We start from the raw sequence: 22,247 nt of genomic DNA on the forward strand, positions 1-22,247 counted from the left end.
CTACAGAGTGGAGAGATTTAGCTCCCGGGATGGCATTGGTCCAGACTGAAATATCTTGACAACTATTGGATGGATTGCCATGAAAATTTCTAAAGATATTCACCGTCAGCAGAGGATGAAGCGTACAGACTTTGGTAATCCCCTGACTTTGCCCCTTGCACCATCATGAGGTTCACATTTGTGATTTTAAAGGGCCCATTTTCAAAATTCATACATGTTATTCCTGTGGTCTAAGACAGTCCCAAACATTTTCCCAAACAAATCTCTCCCAAATCCAAAAACTAGAGTGCTAAAACTCAAACTTGTGATGTCATAGGGTATAAAGTGTGTGAGTATATAGGAACATTTTGTGTTTCACAACTGAGAACTCATTTGGGTATAAGAAAACAAACATTCTGTGGGTCCACAAAATCAGCCTCCCATTCATCGTCTTTGGAGCAGCTCCAGACTTTATACCCTATGACATCACAAGTTTTAGTTTTAGCACTCTAGTGTTTGGGTTTGGGAGAGAGTTGTTCATGTTTACTAAAATGTTTTCGACTGTTTTCGACCATAGGAATAACATGTACTGTATGAATTTTGAAAATGGGTGTAGTTCCCCTTTAAGTGAAATGTCCTGACATCTAGGCCTATTGAACGGATCACCTTGACGTTTGGTGCACACATTCATGCTCCCTTGAGGATGAATTATACCAGCTTTATTGATCTCTTAACTTTTCATCTCACACCATTATCAGGTCAAAATTTTAATCTGTCCAATACTTTGGTTTATGACCAAATACCTGCAAAACCAAAGACATTCCCATCAGCCTCAGCTGCACTTTGTGTTTAGTGCTAATTAGCAAATGCTAGTATGTTAACACGCTAAACTAAGATGGTGAACGTGGTAAACGTTATACCTATTGTTATTGTGTCTTGTTAGCATGTTAGCATTTAGCTCAAAACACTGTCTCAGAGCTGCTAGCGTGGCTGTAGTCTCTTAATCTTGTTTGAATATGTTTTATGCAACATGTTCCTCCACATGGGTCACTATCCACTGTCAGTCAGGTGAATCTGTTTCTCAGACTTGGTAAAAAGGTCATGAAGGCTTGTTTTGGTCCTGATCTCTGGACATAACCTGCAGGATAGGTGCACGCCCTTTACTGTGTTTATTGTTTCTGTAATGCCTTCAAGGTTTCATAAACTGTCAGGTTGCCAAACACTTTTCACCATCAGAGAATCGTCTCAAATTGATGAGGACTTCAATGTCTTTATCTGTAACCAACACAGTACAGGAGTAATGCTCCCGAATCAATTTCCTCTTAAGCACTGACGAAAAAATCCAATTTGGTTTCCAGACAGCATTTATTGATTAATTCAGAGAACATCACAGTAAGTAATCAATTTGGCCTGTCAGACAATAATGAATGCGCTAGATTAATCAGTTAATACGCTACAACGCTGGACGTGGAACACGTCTTTCTGAAATTGATTGCATGGATGCAGGATTGGTGGAGTCAACTACACGGGGACAGTTTATAATATTACAGCATCCATAGTGGAGGAAGTAATTGTCCTTATAGTTATCTGACTGATACTGGTGATTTGCTTTGGTATTCTGTTATTTCACATTTTTAGATGTTTGAAGTGTGCTGATGTAGTAATAGTGTAGAGGTGCAAAGGTGGACAGCAAACACCAATTCAAAATTCCTCATCTATGAGTCTGTTGGTTCTTAGTCACTCATACTTGAGATGGCAAACATACTGGTTTAAATGGGGCGTTCAATAGAGTGTATAGGTTCGAGGGTGTGCACCAACGATCGTTTTCATACTCTCACAGCCTCAACTTGTGTGACAATGAAGTTGAAGTCCCAGTGAAATGGAAGTTAGAGCGGTGTACAGTTACGAGAGGGATATAAATCAAATCCTTTTTGCATTGGGTTGGACCACTAAAAATTGTGTGGGATTAGACTGCAGCGCGATAGAGTGCTGCAGGGATGATGTATTTTTGTAGGCCAATCAGGAAGTTAGCATCGCTCCGGGTCCCTTGACAAAAAGCCAATGGGATTTTCCATTGGGTTTTGGATTACTGTAGGAAATAAGTTCTGTGGCAAACACACGTTTATGATACTTACACGTTTTGTTCAGCAACATAATCTTCACAACTGAACTTCACTTTCAGGATTTTTGAAGAGTGAATGCAATCGCCAGAAGTAAAAAGCTAACGTTAGGCTGTAAACGAACCACACCTCGGTCACATGAGCGCGAGTATGAACAACGAGGCTGAAAAGGTGGACGAGTCGGGGTGATGACGTTTAGTAGTCTTATTTAACCCCTTGTTAGCAACCGCCCTTTTTTAAGACCCATAAAAGCTTAAAAATTCACGAGTGGGGTAATAATTGATGTATTTTATATTGTAGAACAAAATGTTAAAATCTCTTAAGCTTGTGTTAACCACAGACCTTATTTCAGGCATCTAACTAAAAACCCATTCAAAAACCCATTGACTTCTACACGAGGGAACCGGAAGTGCTAAAATGCTAACTCGTTTCTGGGTTTTGGGACTCATTCCTGCAGCACTCTATTCCGTAGTGAAATGGTATTTGAGCAGTGTACAGTTATGAGAGCATATGATTGGACAGCTGAAAAGTGGGTGGGTTTAGACCGTAGCGTGATACGGAGCCTCCACACACACCTCCCTCATTGCTAAAAGTTGCAGATTGATTTGATGGATGGATGTCATGATATCATTGGTTGAAATTGGTTGGTCCTTGCTTACATAAGCACACGTCATATTTTTTTATACAGGAAGAAAAGATGATTGTAATTTTTTTTGCATACATTGTTAAATAGGTGCACAATATGACGGGAGAGGTGATCTAAAAGGGTTAAAAGGGCATTTTTTATTTCATCTCGACTTTAAAACACAGCCGGTGAAAAGTCATTGGAGGCAAACGATCGGTCAATAATTCATAAATAGGCCATAAAATCAAACTAATCCAGTTCAAAGTAGTATTTGCAGAGGTTGCACATATTTTGTTGATTAGCTCTTTATCAATCAAAAGCAATCAAACATCAATAATGGTTTAATACCATTCAAAGGATTGGTACAAAATTATACTATACTATATCCATTTCTATAACCTTTAATTCAGGTAATTTTGCAATATGTGTGTACAGTATTAATGTGTGTATGCAGGTATGAATAATGCATACCATATGCATTTTGTGTGTGTATTTTTCCTTGTAAAGCACTGTGGTTTTAATTAAGAGCCATATAAATACACTTTATTATCATTATTATTATTATTATTATTATTATACAACTTCAGTATATTATGCATATTGTTCAGTTTTCCAGAAATGTGTTTCCATGATGTAGAGATGTTGTGAAATCCTGTGAAGCCGAATCGATATCGATGGAAGAAAATAGAAACGGGCTTCAATTATTAACAAGAAGCACCGAGCAGAGTCCACACTTATATTGAGGGTTATCTTCATACTACATGACCTCCAGATACCTGCAGATTAAGCAGGCCACACTTAGTGTGTTCAAGGTTATGAATGCTAAGATGATCGAACCAGAGGGGTGTCTTATCTGCATTAACGTTTTCCCTCTACACATAAAAAATAGATTGATTTCATTGCGTATTTACATGTAGCTCCCAGTACTCCTTCGAAACAAAGCATGTATTGCACAAATTCATGTCTTAATGATGCAAGGCGCCTCACTTCTGTGGGTGCTGCAGTATTGTAGATGTGAAAGCCAGATGTTTGGCTGTGCCGTTTGGTTGCTGACTTTGTTCCGTGATTGATTTTGTTGACAGGAAGCACAGCGTTTTGGGATCCACAGGACAGTTCACGCAGGAGAGGTGGGCCCGCCGTGCGTGGTGAAGGAGGTAAGGCGTTCAACAATGTGTTGTGTTACTTGAGATCTTAATTGTCTTAGCAACTAAACAAAACAATGAAGTCATGTACAAACAATAAAACATTACTAAACCAGCTAGAGACAGAGGAGGCAGAGATCCAAAAGAAAGTTCAAGTTGGAGTCTGTGAAGGAGCAGATAGGGAGTGTCTTAAAGTTCCAGTGGACTAAGGACTACATAAACATATACAAATATACAAGTGTAGACGCATAACTGCAATTATTGTTTACTCTTTGTGTCCATCTCAGCTGCTGTGTTTCAGTGTAAATCTACAATATGTCTCGCTGTCATGAAAAGTAGCCTCTCTCTGAGGAAGCCATCCTTCAAAGTGACAGTTCAGCTATGCCACACATGTGCCTCTGGAAATGCAGATTCTGCTGACATGTACAACATGGAGGGATTTTTTTGTGTTCATGACCTTTTGCCTCTTGACCCCTGTCTGGATATTTTTAGGCTGTAGAAGTGCTGAAAGCTGAACGGGTTGGACACGGTTACAGAACCCTGGAAGACCCTGTCCTGTACAAAAACCTGCTGGCTCAGAACATGCACTTTGAGGTGAGGAACTATCCAGAATGATCACAATGTTCATCAAAAAGCTGCATCACAAACAAGGTTATTAATGTCTGCAAAAATGTGCCTGTTATCTATTAAAGCTGATGATTAAAACAAGTTATTTTTTATAAAACAGTCACTATATCCTGACAGTAGTGCATGAGACAGGTAATCTGAAAAAACTCTTGTGCCTCTGTGTCCTCCGGTGCTCCTAACGTCATCTGCAAGATTTTACAGACTGAAAGAAAACAACCAATCAGAGCTGAGCTGGAGCCTTGCCGTCCCTGAGCAGCTGTCAATCACTCACAAACTCCGATCAAACGGTCAAACTAGGCAGCGCTGATCAAATATGAATCAATATTTGGTTACTGTAATGCCTATTTCCCACCTCAAATGTTTTCAGAAACATCTTGTAGTGTACTGTTTAGCTGTAAAATGAGAAAGTTTGTGTTGCCATGTTGAGATAACTTGAGGAAATACCAAGCACCGCCCACCAGCTGAAGCAAACTTTCTCATTTTACAGCTAAACGGTACACTACAAGATATTTCTGAAAACTTTTGAGGCGAGAAATAGGCGTTACAGTAACAGAATATTGATTCATATTTGATCAGTGCTGCCTAGTTTGACCGTTTGATCAGAGTTTGCAAGTGATTGACAGCTGCCTCCGTTGAATGAACAGACAATAAGAACGCTCTCTCTCTGAAATGACCTGTGATTGGTCAAAGTCTTCCGTCACAGCTAGATTTTTTAAAGCCTGAAAACAGAGCCATGAGGAGGTGCAGAAGTCTAGTTATCTCTCAGAACGCTTGAATTACAATATGCTGAAAGGTTATTATGAACTTTTTTCCCAATGATGCCAAAAACATTCTGCCTACTGCCGCTTTAAATATACTGTGCCCTGTTCATTGTTACCTACTGATCATTACAGAGTGGGATTGTTTCATCAGGTAATTACAGAGACATAGTTAGTATCACAGTGATACGCTGCCCTCTAGTGGAGCCTCCAGTATTACAGCTGGAAGAAGACAGACTGCAGTAATTAGGTTTCTTTCTGTACTCTTCTGATTTCAGGTGTGTCCTGTTTCCAGTAAGCTGACGGGTGCCTGTGACCCAGACTTCACCAAGCATCCTGTCATCACGTGAGCTGTGTTTTATTTTACATGACAGTCTGGTAATGAACTCAGATTAAAGTACAACTGGGGGCTTAATTCATTCTTTGTTTGGATTTCATTGTTTCCTTTGTGCAGGTTCAGGAAGGACAAGGCGAACTACTCCCTGAATACAGACGACCCGCTGATATTCAACTCAACCCTGCACCTCGACTACAGCACCGCGCACAAATACATGGGGTTCACCGAGGAGGAATTCAAACGGCTGGTGAGATCAAATGCATGAATAATTACGGTAGTGGTTCACAGGATGGAGGCCTTTGAATATGGTTTGAAATGATAGCGTGGGGCGTTGATGCCCTGTGCATGGTAATGCCTTCCTCAGTTCTAACGTTTTTTATGTTTTAATTATGTCTTAATTTTCTTTTGCACTTTGTCGCACTTTGTGTAAAGCACTTTGAATTGCTCTGTTGCTGAAATGTGCTATACAAATAAAGCTGCCTTGCCTCAGTTGCAAATTAAAGCAGGAACAAAAGCCCACATAAAAGATATGTTCCAAAGATCCTTTTAATAATTACAATTCTTAATGTATTTTAAACAATGTGTGAAGAATTGCGCTTCACATACAGGCTCCATCAGGTATGGATTGATCATTAAAGGAATAGTTTGACCTTTTTTTTTTTTTGAAAATACGCTCCTGCTTTCTTGCCAAGAGTTCAATGAGAAGATTGATATCGAGGACGAAATCGCTAGCCTGTCTCTGTCCAGAAGTAACAAAATCTGCCCAGCAGCCACTCTAAAGTTTTAAAGTGTTTGTAAGCGAAAATCAATACTGTATATGGTTTCACGTTGGGTTATGCTCCGGACTGTTTCCTGATGAACGGAAGCAGTGAATTTCTGGAGTCTTGACATTGCTGTGAGGTTGCCAGACGACGAGCTGTGACTGGCTAGCTGTTTTCTTCTGTTTCCAGTCTAAGCTAAGGTGTAAATTACACATCACTTTGCTGATTTGAATAGTTTCGGACAGTTGAGTTCAAAGATGCTTAGTCTCTGACTGTGTAGTTCCTTCTTTTTGTTGTGAGATAAGTGGTCGCATTACCAGTCAAGGGAACTTCAGTACATCCAACAGCAAGTTGGAAGTTCCGACGATCTTCACTTCAATACTACATTCAGTCTGTGTGTGTGTGTGTGTGTGTGTGTGTGTGTGTATACAGTATATGTAAGGGATAATGTACAGCAAGCTGGTCATTGTTGTGAAATAAACCCCGACAGGGTTTTCTATTGCCCTGAAGGGGTTTATTTCACAACAATGACCCGCTAGCTGTACATTATCCCGCTTATTACACAGCTACTTACTTAAGAAATCAATAATTTGACACAAAAATGGTCCGCCAGAGTCCAACATCAGAACTGCGCCCATAGCAACGGTCTGTTATATATAGCAATGGTCTGCTATAAAGAAATAACAGACTGTAGAATGCCGTGTTTGACCAATTAGAATCGAGTATTCAACAAAAATGTGTAATAAATAAATATATATTTATATATATATATATATATATGTATATATATATATATATATATATATAAAAACTATATATATATATATATATATATATATATAAATAAATATAAATAAACAAATAATAAAAATGGAATGTGTTATTGTAGGTTCAGATGTTATTGATCCCCAAGAGGAAATTCACAATAGACCCAGAAGTATGCAAAGTAAAATTAGCTCCACATCATATCATATTTTTACTTTTGGTACTTTAAGAATATTTTGATGCTAATACTTTTATACTTTTACTTTTAAGGAACAATATGTAGTAGTGACAGCTTGCGTTTAAAATGGGTAACAGCAGTCCAAATTCAAAATATTGGAGCCGTGGCCTGTCCGCTCCTCCGGTGTGACTGATAACAGTTGGCACACAATTTTCTCAATTTGGTGACCTTCTATACACGACCGCATTAACCTCTGGCCAGCAGTAGTCAGAATCACTTCACCGGCTGTGTGTCTCAGATACTCGCTCCCTTAATAATCCAGCTGCACATGGACCACAGAGAGATGTACCGAGGCTCTCAGGTCTAGTAGAATCTAATGTTATGTTATCTCTGTTGATCCAGGCTGTGTTTGCGTGCCAATTTGTTTCATATGTGGCAAAGGGTGTCAAAATGGGCGCTGGACGGGATCACACCGGCCAAAACAAAAAAAAAAGACGTTCAGGACTGAAATGGACATTTTAAAGGAGAACATTATTTCAATTTAGCATGTTTCCTTAATCTCTGATGATATATCATGGTAATTTTATGATTTATTACAGTAAATATATTACATATTGGCCCATTTAAATGCATGACTTTTACTTGTAACAGAGTATTTCTACACTGAGGTATTAAAAGTACTTCTTCCACCACTGGATATTCGTTGTTGGTACATGTACCAAACACCTCCAGTAGACAGATGTTTGTTACCTTTGTACTAAAGATAAAGGCTGGACTGGCTAAGCTAAGCTAACCGGCTTTTGGCTGGTACCAACATGAGAGTGGTATCCATCATCTCATCTAACTCTCGGCAAGACATCGAATAAGTGCATTTCCCAAATTGCTGAACTGTTCCTTAACTCAAGCACACTAAATGTGAACGTTATTGACTTCTTGTGTCTTATAGAACATCGGTTCTGCAAAGTCGTGCTTCCTGCCTGAGAAGGAGAAGAAGGAGCTCGTCCACAGTCTGTATGAGGCGTACGGGATGATAATTAGCACTGCCTTTTAAACCTGACGAAGAAGAAGAAGGTCCAAGGAGGAAACGTGACCCAACCCAGGGACAAACCGCTCTGAACACTTAATCTCACCCACCCGACACAATGCAACGTCTTTTATATCATTTGTAACCAGACATAAAACCTACCTAACTATATACTGTATGACATATGCTGTATATCACATGGCTGCTGTTGCTGCCTTCACCTCACATCAGCCTGTCAGTATTCCGTCTTTAATACTTAAGTTTAGAGCTCAGTGTTCAGAGGATGTCATGGTGCTCTCTGCAAGGTGCAAAAAAATATGGGCGTGAAAGTTGTGTTTAAGATGCAGATTTTGTTCCTAAAAACCTCTGGATACATTCTTCATCTTGTGTTTACATCCTGTTGTCATGAAGAGAATCAGGGAAGATTTTGATGCACAATTAACTCAACAGTTTGAGCACTTTGTCAGCATGTAAGGGAAGTGTAAGGGGGGTATTTGTTCGTCTTTGAGTGAAAGTATGCGGTGAGGGATAACTGAAGAATTTACTACCTGTGGGATAAATACGGTGTACGGTAAATATCCATTGTTTGGGAGAAGTAAGGGAATCCAGTGTCATCTAAAACAGGTAAAACAGCTCAATACCAAAAGTGTAGTCATGCATTTGAACACTAGGGGGCGTACTACAGTCACCTAGACAGACAAACCACAGTTGAATGAATGTGGTTTTGCTGCATATCGAAATTACTCAATTCTTTTGATTTATATATTTATTTAAAATATTTTTTTTTTCATTTCACCAACTAAAAAAGAGCACTTCCATTTATAACAGACACATGTATGACACTTATGAAAAGCATCTTAGACCATAATAAAAAGCTATTATGAAATGTTTCTGCCTGTTTCTTTATGCTGATAATCTACAGTATTTTTGTCAAACCAATCCTCATATGGATCTTCATTTTAATTTGGACTGTCACAATTAACATGATAATAACACGAGATACATATGAAACTAGAAAACCTAAAGAATCCATTGGTACCAACCATGTCATACTAGTTTGTCGCAAAGGATGCTAAATAACACTCCAAACGTACGCTAAATTTTGGCGAGGAAAAACTGTCATGGCCATTTTCAAAGGGGTCCCTTGACCTCTGACCTCAAGATATGTGAATGAAAATGGGTTCTATTGGTATCCACGAGTCTCCCCTTTACAGACATGCCCACTTTATGATAATCACATGCAGTTTGGGACAAGTCATAGTCAAGTCAGCACACTGACGGCTCTTGTTGCCTGTTGGGCTTGAGTTTGCCACATTATAATTTGAGCATATTTGTTATGCTAAATATAGTACCAGTGACGGTTTCTGGACAATATTTGTCATTGTTTTGTGTTGTTAATTGATTTCCAATAATAAATACATACATTCATTTTCATAAAGCAAGCATATTCGCCCACTCCCATGTTGAAAAGAGTATTAAATACTTGACAAATCTCCCTTTAAGGTACACTTTGAAAAAAAAAAAATGTGTGGTTACTTTGTGATTAATAATGATTAAATATTTGAATCGATTGACAGCCCTTATTATAATATATAGTCTATTTATTAACTACTATTAAAGAGGGAATTAGCTCAAGCCTGACACAAAGAGAGATTGCTAATAAAAAAAATAAAAAAAATGAATAAAATCACAGCTCTACAGATAATTTGCTCCGTCATCCTGTTTCTTTATACAGAATATAACGAGATAAATGGGAACACTGGGACCATGCTAGGTGGAAATGTAAACACTGGCTTCCTGTGGCCTCGCTAATGTACACAAAAGCTGCATTCAATAATATTTATGGCCCTGGAACAACTCAGCGAACTGAACTCATTAATCCCGTTTGACTCGGCACCGCTACAGCTCCAGCTGTATACCTGCAGTGTTCGACAGGAACCTGCAAATTGCCTCCTGTGAAAAGCCAATTACGCTTGAAAACATAAAATACAAAATGTTACAGTAAGTCATAAGTATTTTATTACACAAAGAAAATTGCTATCACAAAGTTATCACTGAACATTAAGCAATAAATATGAAGTTCGTACACGACAGTATAATGGCGACTATGTTTTGTTACTTGAAAAAAAAAAGAAAAGGACTTGACGATGAAAGGGTCACGAACACACGCGCATACATAGAAAGAAAATGACAAACGGATGATTATGAATACGCCCTCCGTGACACAGCTCCGTACGAGGCTGGAACAATGTTTTGAGTGTTATAAATGGATTCTGTTCAGCTCAGTCCATCTCCACAGACACAAATCCAGAGTTTCTGTGCTTTCTTGTCTCGTCGGGAATATAAATGACTTAACAGAGAACGAAGCAAAAGAGCAGCATCTCAATTGTCAGTTCTACTCTGCTCTGCTCCGCGTGTTACAATCTGATCCAATGAAAAGGCGAACATTTGGGCTGCTGGAGCTCCAAACGGGCTGGCAGTGAGCGAAGGTGTCCTCGCGTCCAGTTAGGACAGCCAATATACACTCTCTCTTTCCTTTCTCCATGTCTCACCACTTTCACTTCTCTCTACTTCTCACTCCTTGGCTCTGCCCCCCCTTCGGTCTCTGGCTGAGTTTAGGACGGGCCTCCACCTCCCTGGGCGTCTTGGCTGGTGGAGCCCTCCGCCTCAGGGGCTGGGGAGGCCCCTGGGACTCCTTCTGGAGGAAACAATGTGCAAAAAAAAAAAAAAATTCAGTCAAAAATGTGTGTGTATTATCAAGCTCATAAGTGGTTTGACATTCCTAACAGCAGCGGGCAATAAATCTGCTTTCAGGCTCCAGAAAGACAACATAATGAGAATCCTGAGGAAGGAACTACAACTTCCTGTAGCAGCACAATGTCAAGCATGATATGAGATTATTTCCAAATTTGAGGCTTCCCACCAGACCAGCATTAGAGAGAAATTTATAGCTGTCAGATCGGGTATCATGTCATGGGAAACTTGTCTTTTGAGTGAAAAGGAAGTCGGCAAGAACAACGATGTGTCACACAATGGTCAGACTGGGAACATCTGCGTCACATTCATAGCAGAGGAAGAGAGGACTATCTGTCATTGTGCTGCCTTTACGACTCATTTCACTCGGAGGCAACAAAGCACAATAACCGAATCTCATGGAGAACACAAGCTGAGCAGTAGCACCTGTTTGTAGTGTCATATGTTGGTGCTCTGAGACACACACAAAGCTGTCTAGTTCTTGACTTCATCAGGGGGATGAATTTAACATGAATTCTGGGTAAATTAAAACTTTTTTTCAAACTATAAAACATGGCAGCCACGTCAAATCCCTCATCTTTGTTCGCTCCAGCAGAAAATGTTTGCCTTCAGTTACAAGGACATTTTGCTGGGGAAATTTAGCAGAGGAAGACATTGTGCAGACTTTGGGTGCTGTTTATTTCTGACACAGCAGCCTCTACAGACTTTTTCCTTTCTTAATAATAACTACATAACATTGTTAGCAAATTATGAGTCATGTTTTCCTTGAGTTAAGTCACTGTCACACATGCACGAAATTAACATTCGCCTCCCGATCACTTCTATTCTATGCGAGCAAAGGGGCGGAAAAACATTTGCTTCCGGTTGCGAAGCAAATTCGCTTCTTTGAATTTGCGCGGAGTTCAACTTTGGTGAACTTTCAGGCATTTGTCGCCTCGGCAGGCGATGGTCTCTCGCCTGCATTCGCATATGTGTGACCGTGCCCTTAGCCCGGGGGTAGGGTGGCTAACTTTTTAAGGCTTAAAATAAGTCTGCTTTTAATTACATTTTTTGAAAATATTTTGAGCCATCGCCCCCTCCACTCTACACACACAGAAAATGCAGAAACAAATATTCAAATAAGAATAAAATACAACAATAAAATAGAATAGAAAAAGTATATAAAAGTAGCACTAAAGGAAAGAATAAAAAACTAAATTATATTTACAAGACAAGGAAGATGTACACTTCATAGACTGTATATAAAGAGCTCCTCAAAAGTGAAGCCAAAACATCTTGATCGCCCCCTGGTGGCTGGCGGCAGTATAGGTCATGGGTCAAACTGAAAAAGTCAAAGTACATGTCAAATAAATTTTTCCCAAAGAAGGTTTCTGTCATTTGAGGTAGTTCTTATCATGCTGATGTATGTTAATGTGTTAATTTTTCTGATAAGTCCGGCTTTAATTAGTTAATTGTTGCTATAAAAAGGGGCTGAGACGTCATGATTGACAGCTGTGAGTCTCTCCTGCTGACAAGCTGAGGCCATGCTCGGCTTGCAATTGGTCCGGGCGGATGACCTCGACACCGCGGCGCCACCACCCGATCTCTACTGCGCAGACTCTTAACTTCTGTACAGTGGGTGACGTGTCGTCCACCTTTATATACAGTCTATGGTACAGTTACATATACACATATACTCATACAAATTATGTACAGTATGTGCAATATCAGTTATCAGTTATATAATATGAGTTATAGTGCATAATAGAAAAAACTTTGGTTACAATATGAATGAGGGTAATGCAAAAGGCAGTGGTATGGTAAAACACAGCATAACAGAATAACAACAGAATAGTTCCAACTTTTGTATAGTCCAGTGTGCTCAGTAGCCATGACAGTAGTGGAGATGATGGTGGTGATCAATAGTTGAATAATCTACTTTAACTCCCTCAGCTATACACCCGATTCATCATCAACTCGCCCCAACACACTGTCAGACCCTGACTATGTCTGACTATGTCTGACTATGTCTTAAACACCATTGAAACTGTCTTACTTGTCTACAGTCTAAAATATATCATACATCTGTGTACTCAGCTGTGGGTGTACTGACCTGCAGCCTTCAGGTCCATCTCTGCCAGGTCTTTGGTGAGTTCACTGGTGCTGGCCGCTCCTTCTCCCTCTCCCTCCCCTGCGATGTCGGGCACTGCGTTCCTGCGGCCTGTGCGATCACAGTTGATGAAGTCTGAGTACGACGTCTCCACGTCCATCATCTGTCCATGACCAGCGCTCTCATTACACCTGTCGAGAGGGAGGAGGGGGGATGTCAGACGGCTGCAGCGGAGGGGTTTGCGAGAAGCAAATAAATCACCCAGCTGTCTTCCTTCAGTGGTCTGCAGGACCCGCGGGAGGACGCATCACTGCGTCTTGTGAATTTCTACTGTGGTAGAATCAACGTGACATGCAGGAATACTGGCTAAAAAGACTTAAAAAAATATACCACAGAGTGCTATTTATGAGGCAAATGAGGATGACCAATGCAGAGTGAGAGTGTAGGGATGCACCTATCCGACTTTTTCAGTCCAGATACCGATAGCGATACCGGGCTTTGGGTATCGGCCGATACAGAGTACCGATCTGATACCAGTGTTTAAATAATGAGCTGTATGCCTCACTGTTTGGAAGTGACTGAGATCATTCTTTTATATGTAAAGAAACATCAGGCTTGACTTAAACATCAATTTCCTAACGTTGTCAAAGTAAATTTAACAAATAAATACATACATAAAAATGTATTGAATTGTTATTTATTATCAAATTAATAAGTCATACACCAACACCTGCTAAAAAAATCTTCAAAATTAACAGGAATTACAATTCAGGTGTAAACCTTTTTAATGCAGCAACAAATTGGTCAAAACTTAAACAGAAATTAAAATTCCAGTATATAATGTATATAGTATATAAACACAGAATTGAATTGAATAGATCGGCCCCATTGTCACTGATACCCGATCCAGCTATTTGAGTCAGTATTGGCCCGATATCCGATCCAGTATCGATATCGGGTGCATCTCTCAGAGAGAGTGGGCAGAAAGGGAGCACTTCAGAAGCACTTCCACCACCTGAAAGGCCAACAGCAGCAGCTGGGAGAGCATTAATAAAAAGAAGTATGACGCTGTTAATAATTCCCATTTCTGCACAGCGATTAATGGCACATCTCTGCTAATAGGTTGTCCTAATTACAATACATTGCACCAAATCTCTCACGGCTCTCACTTGCAGAGTCACAGCCCTCTACTAGAGTCCATTTGTCGGCCCTAGAGGTACTTACACAGCAAGGATTTAGTGAAAAGGCACTGATCAATATGGAAAGAGTAAAAAAAAAAGCTTGAAACCCTTCAAAGGATAAGCAGCAGAGGCGTGGTCAGAGACAGCCCCAGCGAAAAAAAAAAAAATAGTGCTCCCATTAGCCATTCATTCCTCTTCTGTTTCCTGTGTTCAGTGCATATTTAACTAGGTCATGGATCCTGCCAACCACTAAAACACTATACAGCTGGTAACTCCTCAGAGAGAAGAGGACACAAAGTAGGACTGCTCCAGAAAAGAGAAGATAGAAAGAATAGAAAAGATAAAGTAGTAGTGAGAAATTGTCTTCTGAAACTTCGATACTCTTGACAGCTGTTCCTCTCCTACAGGCCGATCAGACCTCACTGCTGACTACATTATAGCTACACACATGCCCTCTATTAAAGCATGTAACGGAGAGAACAGCTGAGCGGCTAAGCAACGAATCTTTAGGAAACACGAGGGGGGTGGGAATCTCGAAGGGAAACAAGAGAGGAATAAAAACGAGCTGGCAGACACGCTGACCCAGGGCTAGTCTGTTCCCAAACGCTTTTACTCACATTCTTTCTGTATCACTCAAAAAGGTCCCACAATTGTTTTCTCTCTCTCTTATGTACAGTATGCGAACGCCATGCCAAACAGGAAGCAACCCAGGGTCATTCCCTGAGAGGTCACAAGCAACAGAGACGTAGGCGACGCTGTTTGGGAAAATTGAAAAATGCGGTGAAGGGCAAACTTTAAGCCCCCGTAGGTAAGAGCGGTAGCTCAGGAAATGTCACTGAGTTCTGGGGCTGCTGGCATTTCCCTGAGCGCGTCTGCTAAACACAAGAGCCACTCTGTATTACCGACAGCAGACGGTGGTGTGATCCTCCGATCATTCAGACCAGATTGTCATCTAGATAGCCAGGCTGTACAATCATTAGCGGGCCAAATCACCGTGGGAGGCCAGCGTCTCACAGGTTCATAATTACACCTGCAGTACGACCTTTTCCTCAACCTTTAGTTCAAACACCTGAGGCTTTCACTACCTAGCTAATTAGCGCTGACCAATTTGAAGAAAATATCTAATTGTGATTTTTCGGACTGATTTTGCGGTTGTGATAAATTAAACTCCTGTATTTCCCATATTTTAACCAGTGAAAAGCCATCTTTTGCTTATAGTTTCTACAGAAAACCCTGACCATTTAAGCTCACTTTCATTAAGATATTAACCTACATGGTGGTAAACGTGATATCTACTAAATGATGGTCCAATATAAATCATGACATTCAACAATGCCATTCTGTTTATTGATAACAGCTGCATAGTGGGCCAGTCAAACACAGATTGGTCCTGCTGCCAACTCAAACACACACATACACGCAGAGGATGTGCAGATAAGATGTGATGATGCAGTCTGAGCATCATGCTACATCCATCTGCGTCTATCTACAGCTATGACGAGCACAAGACAACTGGTGCCTTCAAATGGGCTCGTGTTTACCGTGCTCACGAGAAGAACGCCCCCCTCTCGGAAGTGCAATGGTTCTGAAAGCTAAGAGTTTACGAGTTGCGACGTGTTTGGCGGAGGCTACAGAAGTTTATTTTTCGGTACATAGTAGTTAGTTAATATATTGTAATTTCAGTCGTATATTGTTTTTCTTCACAATTTCATAATATGAGGAAAATGCCAACGGCCTCATCTTTTTCCTCTGTCATTACTTTGCATTTATTGCATTATGTTACCTGCTTGCTAGCTTATTAAATTGTTAGCCTCTGTGGCTTCTAGACGCCGACAGTAACGTTAATATTGCCGTTGCTTAGCAGCGGTGTTCTCACGGATTAACCACCTGAATGCCAAGCATATTGTGTACAAGACTTCCCATGTTGTAACGATGACCTCACAAGTTTCATTTGAAGGCACCAATAGTTCCGTAACATTGTACTTAAAGGAAGAGTTTGACATTTTGGGAATTTGGGAATCGCGCTTATTTTTGCCTTTTTGCTGAGAGATAAATGATAGAATTGACACCACTCACGTCTGTACGGTAAGTATGAAACTTAGCTTAGTTTAAAGACTGGAATCAGGGGGAAACAGCTAGCCTGGCTCTGCCCAAGAGTAAAAAAAAATAGTCCAAGCCAAGAAATACTCTACTGAAGCACATAAACGCCCCGTAAAAAGGGACATTTTTACACTTCACGTTTTTGTACGGAATGAACATACCACTTGTAACGTGTTAATTAGTGAGCTTCAGCTTCCACCTGTTTCCAGCCTTTGTGCTAAGCTAAGCTAACTGGCTGGTAACAGTCCTCTCATCTACGTTAACTCTTGGCAAGAAATCAAATAAGCGTATTTCCCAAAATGTCAAACTAATCATTTAAGAAAGATATTTTTTCAATCTAAAAACAGGCATTAGACTTACAAAAAAAAATTTAACCCTAGAGTTTCTGGATAAAAGCAGAAATGTAAAGTTTTGTCAAAATTTGAAGGTCGGTAACAAATTATGCATATGGTGAATGCATTTGAATTTGCCACCAGAATGAACATGTTTCCTTCTGTTTCCAGTCTTTGTGCTAAGCTAAGTTAGCAGGCTGCTGGTGTTATCTTAATATTTACCGTACAAACGTGAAAGTGGTATCAATCTTCTCGTCTAACTCTGGGCAAGACAGCGAATGAGTGTATCTTCCAAAAGGTCAAAATATCCCCTATAATAATAATATAATAATTGCTCCTCCTGCAATATGAAGATTGCACTCTTTCAAATCACGTTTGATATAAAATGACTATTCAGCCTCACTACTAATCAATGCATTCTCTACATAGACTGAAAGATGATTAAAACAAACAAGCAGCACTGACTGTGTGTTTAGTGCTGCAATGAATTAGTCTCTGTTGTGTTTGCCTTTTGCTACTCCATTGGCCCAGTTGTTATGGGAGCCCCGTCTAATTGCCATTTGTTTGTTTAATTAGTCGGCTTGCCCGCGCATGTGGATCAAATCCTACCATGAGATCATTAACAGGTTTCCATGGAGGGCTGGTGGTGGTGATGATGACGGTGGTGACGATGCTCAGCCTCCTGCTCTCCGGCACGTGTTTACACACCCCGTCTGGTCTCAGCTGTGGTAGAAGCAGTTTAATGGCGCTGCATTTTAAAATCACTTTATCCCTCGCTATCATCAAAGCGCGCTGTGATGATGAACTTGTTTTTGTAGCGCTGGCTGACTGACTGACTGACTGACTGAAGCAGCGTAGGCTGTTGTTGTTGTTCACCTGCTGTGATTTGTATAATGCAAATGAGCATGTAAAGTGTCTTTGGAGGCAGACGCTCTGTAAAAGACACTGATGGTCTTCTGTGTGACTGAACTAATTGCAGTTCTTGTTTACTGAGGTGAATAAAAGAATAACCACGCACTTTATCTAGGCTTGCAACGAGCAATCATACTAGTTTTTTATTAATCTATGTCGATGTATACAGTTTATACAATAAAATGTCTGGAAATGGTGAACAAATTTAAAAACTAGGGCTGTCAATCAATTCAAATATTTAATTGCAATTAATAGCATGATTGTCCATAGTTAATCGCACATTTTTTATCTATCAAAATGGGAGATTTGTCAAGTATTTTAATACGCTTATCAACATGGGAGAATGCAAATATGCTGCTTTATGTAAATGTATGTATATATTATTGGAAATCAATTAACAATGCAAAACAATGACAAATATTGTCCAGAAACCCTCACAGGTACTGCATTTAGCATAAAAGGTATGCTCAAATCATAACATGGAAAACTTAAGCCCAACAGGCAACAACAGCTGTCAGTGTGTCAGTGTGCTGGCTTGACTATGACTTGCCCCGAACTGCATGTGATTATCATAAAGTGGGCATGTCTGTAAAGGGGAGACTCGTGTTTACCCAAAGAATCAATTTTCAATCACATATCTTTAGGGTCAGAGGTCAAGGGACACCTTTGAAAATGGCCATGACAGTTTTTCATTGCCAAAAGTTAGCGTTACTTTGGAGTGTTATTAGTGACGTTAACACAAATTTGTGTTAACATGTTATTATCGCTTTAACTTTGACAGCTCTAGCTAAAACTAGAATGTAATAATTTTACAATGATAAGAAACAGAATAGCAAAAAAATGCTCACATCTGAGAAGCTGGAGCCTACAGATGTTGATGCCTAATCAAATTTGTTGCCTCTTTAACAGCACATTTCTGTATGGATAACATACATATATGTCCTCTTAAAAAGGAGCAGTGTGTAAGATCTGGCACCATCTAGCAGTGAGGCTGCAGATTGCAACCAACTGACTCTTCTCCCGTGTGCCAAGCGTGTAGGAGAGCTACGGTGGCCGACGCGAAAACATAAAAACATGGATGTCCCTATCTAGAGCCAGTGTTTGGTTTGTCTGTTTCTGGGCTACTGTATGATGCCTTCAAATGGGGTCGTGTTTACGAGATGAGTCCATATGAACGCCCCCGTCTTGTCGTAGTCACAAGACGGGGAAAAGTTTCTGAAAAGCTCAGAGTTCACGAGTTGTGACGTGTTTGTTGACGTTGTCAGAAATGGCGACGCCCATGGAAATTAATTTTTCGATGCATATTAACTTAATATATTCTAATTTTAGCCGTATATTGTTTTTCTTCATAATTTTATAGTAAGTCTGAGGAAAATGTTAATATTCCCAACGGCCTCATCTTTTTCCTCTGTCATTATTCCTTTGCATTTCCTGCATCATGTTACTCACTCTGCTAGCTCGCTAAATTGTTAGCCTCTGTGGCTTCTAGACGCCAACAGTAACGTTAAAGGGACTGTTTGTAACTTTTTAAGCGTATAAATGTACCGGGTCGGAACACATGCGCGTTCGCATCTGCGCGCTCGCGTGTGGCCGGAGCCTCGTCTGCTCTGCCTGCCTGACTTCACTCAGACAGAGCGCGCGTTCTCGCATACTCGCTCCACCTCTAGACGTGTACGCGCGCTCACTCCACACTGCAGAGGAGTTAGTTTAGCTCTGAGAATATCTAGTGAATGTACAGTGGACGTTTATGCAGAAATAAATGCTGCAGCTCCTCCAGACCAACAGAGGTTTTCCGTGTCTTGTGTAGTGACGGGACTCTGCAGAGAGAAACCTTGTTGTCTCGTTACCGACCAGGTGACGGTGTCTCCCTGTTCACTCCGGCTGCGGGCGGAGGGAGACGAGTTTCTCGCTGCAGAGTCCCGCTGCTGAAGCCTGCGCTGAGGCAGGAGAAGCAAACACAGTATCAGCAGTGATTCATGGAGAGACCTTCGTCTGGTCAGCTAACATTACTGCCAAGCAGCTGAAATATAGAGTGATATTGTGGTTTTAGCTGACGTGTGTCGCCTCACTGTTTTGAGCGATGCTCGTTCATGTCTATTTAGAGCGAGCACAAGCACGAGCCCGACACTGACTTTCGTTGATTTCACGGCCACAGGTGTCGCTGTTAAGAAGCATTTCTGAAAGTTACAAATAGTCCCTTTAATATTGTCGTTGCGTAGCAGCGGTGTTCCGCACTACTTAACCACTTGAACGCCAAGTACACTGTGTACACGACTTCCCATGTTGTAAACACGAGTTTCATTTGAAGGCACAAGTAGAGACATGGTGGCCGGCTCTGTAAAGAGGACCCGCTCCCCATGTAGATAAAAATGGCTCATTCTAAATTCTCATTTTTATTATCAGGTGATTATACAGTAAAAAAAAAACACACTTATTAATATTATATTCCATTTCTGCCAATAGATCCCCCTTAATTGTTACACACTGTTCCTTTAAGGGCAGATTGTATGTGTATGTGTATGTACAGCCTTGCATCATTCACAGCTTCTCACACCACATTCCAGAAATTATGACTTACAGCTCTCTTTCAGTGCATGTCCTAGTTAAATAAAAAGGGTGCCTTTATGTGAAAAGGCCAGGGTGTGTATGCGGAGGGGAAACTCGACACAGCTGCAGCTGGAAACACTACCACAAGACAAATGTCACAGGTGTGTATTTTCACTCAAGACAATAACAACTCAAACCTCAAAGGGAAATCGCTGCAGCTCAGCTCATGAGCTGAACTCAGCTTCACATTGCTCTCTTTTCCTCCTTCTCCTTCCTGTTCTGCGCTGTATGGATCATTTCCAATGTGGGGATAGTCTCTACAAAAAGTTATTTCAGGACTAATTGAAATTCTGGTAATTCCTTTGTTCTGAGAGAAAAGAGCTGCATTGTCATATCGACACAAAAAGCGCTATAACCTCATTGTGAATGGAAGCAAAGCTGCACAACAGCTGTACATACCGAAAAGTTTCCTTCGTGACGGGTTTGAACACGAACAGTGACCACATTGGGCGAGGCAACATGTAACAGGAGAGGTGTTGGCATGTAGATGTTAGAAACAATAGCCTTTGAGATCACTGTGGGTATATGAATCAGCAGAGCTACTTACACTGGGCACATTAGAGAGGCAGGCTCACTGCTATCCCCGCCGGAGCCTTTTAAGCCCGATATGTCCGTAATAAACTCACATTATCTGCAATAACCCACACAAACACCGGCCAAGACTCTTTGCTGATGTCCACGTCCATTAGGGCTGTCTCTACACCACCAATTTCATGTCTGTCAACTAATTCCGTTTCATTTATTGACGAGGCAAAAAGCCTCCACGCTTCTCATGGCAACTAAACTTTTCCATTGGCCTTTTCTAACCCTGAATACTTGATGAGCTGCCTTTATGTTTAATGGGATTGAGTTGGCAAAAACCACAAAGTAGGCAACTAAAGATACTTTTCATTATCGATTAATCTGTCGTTTATTTTCTTGATTTATTGTTTGGTCTATAAATTGTCGAAAAATAGTATAAAAAAAAAATGTATGTAAATTAATCATCATTTTAAAGCAAAAAATATCAAACATTTGCTGTTTTCAGCCTTTCAAATGTGAGGATTTAACTGAATATCTTTGGGTTTTGGACTGTTGATCAGACAAAACAAGACATTTGAAGACGTCACCTCGAGCTTTGAATAGAGCTGCACGATATGAAAGAAACATGCGATAACGTTGTTGTCGATAAGGATATTACTTGCTATAAAATAGTAAAAAAAGATATTAAAGGAATTAATTTCCAACATTCTTTTATTGAACAAATTGAACATTGAAATGAACACAAATGGCAACAATAAAAAAAAAAAAAGATAGTTATTGGGCTGTCAAATTTAACGCGATAATAAAGCCTTAACGCAAATTTGTGTTAACGCCAGTAAGTTCTTTAACGCATCTTGCGATTTTTAGGTTGTAGTGGGCTCATTTTTTGCTAGAGTGATGATACTGGTATCATATGAAACTAAGGAACGGAAGGAATCCATTGGTACCAACCATGTCATACTAGCTTGGCGAGAAGGAGTTAAATAACGCTCCAAACTTATGCCAAAGTTTGGCGAGGAAAAACTGTCATGGCAATTTTCAAAGGGGGCCTTTGACCTCTGACCTCATGATATGTGAATGCAAATGGATTCTATGGGTACCCACGAGTCTCCCCTTTACAGACAGACCCACTTTATAATAATCACATGCAGTTTGGGGCAAGTCATAGTCAAGTAAGCACACTGACACACTGACAGCTGTTGTTGCCTGTTGGGCTTGAGTTTGCCACATTATGATTTGAGCATATTTTTTATGCTAAATGCAGTACCTGTGAGGGTTTCTGGACAATATTTGTCATCGTTTTGTGTTGTTAATTGGTTTCCAAAAATAAATATATACATACATTTGCATAAAGCAAGCACATTTGCCCACTCCCATGTTGATAGTATTGTTATAGTATTAAATACTTGACAAGTCTCCCTTTAAGGTACATTT

At 40.3% G+C, this 22,247-nt stretch overlaps 2 protein-coding genes across 5 annotated transcripts in view; one reads left to right on the forward strand and one right to left on the reverse strand.

Moving 5' to 3' along the window:
* The window catches only part of ada (adenosine deaminase), a 30,344-nt gene extending 21,142 nt beyond the window's left edge, over positions 1–9,202 (forward strand). Inside the window, exons 7-11 of the mRNA XM_037773523.1 lie at positions 3,807–3,878; positions 4,359–4,460; positions 5,530–5,597; positions 5,706–5,835; positions 8,239–9,202. Of these exons, the coding sequence (XP_037629451.1) occupies positions 3,807–3,878; positions 4,359–4,460; positions 5,530–5,597; positions 5,706–5,835; positions 8,239–8,343 (477 nt within the window). The 3' untranslated portion in view covers positions 8,344–9,202. The remainder of the gene's footprint in view (positions 1–3,806; positions 3,879–4,358; positions 4,461–5,529; positions 5,598–5,705; positions 5,836–8,238) is intronic.
* Positions 9,203–10,312: 1,110 nt separating this feature from the next.
* Positions 10,313–22,247, reverse strand: part of pkig (protein kinase (cAMP-dependent, catalytic) inhibitor gamma) — a 33,911-nt gene continuing 21,976 nt past the window's right edge. For 3 of the 4 annotated variants that reach the window (XM_037773348.1, XM_037773349.1, XM_037773350.1), the window contains exons 2-3: positions 13,163–13,350; positions 10,313–11,014 (exon numbers count right to left, since the gene is read on the reverse strand). In XM_037773348.1, the coding sequence (XP_037629276.1) occupies positions 10,932–11,014; positions 13,163–13,322 (243 nt within the window). In that variant the 5' untranslated portion in view covers positions 13,323–13,350 and the 3' untranslated portion in view covers positions 10,313–10,931. The remainder of the gene's footprint in view (positions 11,015–13,162; positions 13,351–22,247) is intronic. The other variant, XM_037773347.1, reaches the window with a different exon arrangement.

Source organism: Sebastes umbrosus, chromosome 6 (assembly GCF_015220745.1).
Source record: "Sebastes umbrosus isolate fSebUmb1 chromosome 6, fSebUmb1.pri, whole genome shotgun sequence".
NCBI lineage: Eukaryota > Metazoa > Chordata > Actinopteri > Perciformes > Sebastidae > Sebastes > Sebastes umbrosus.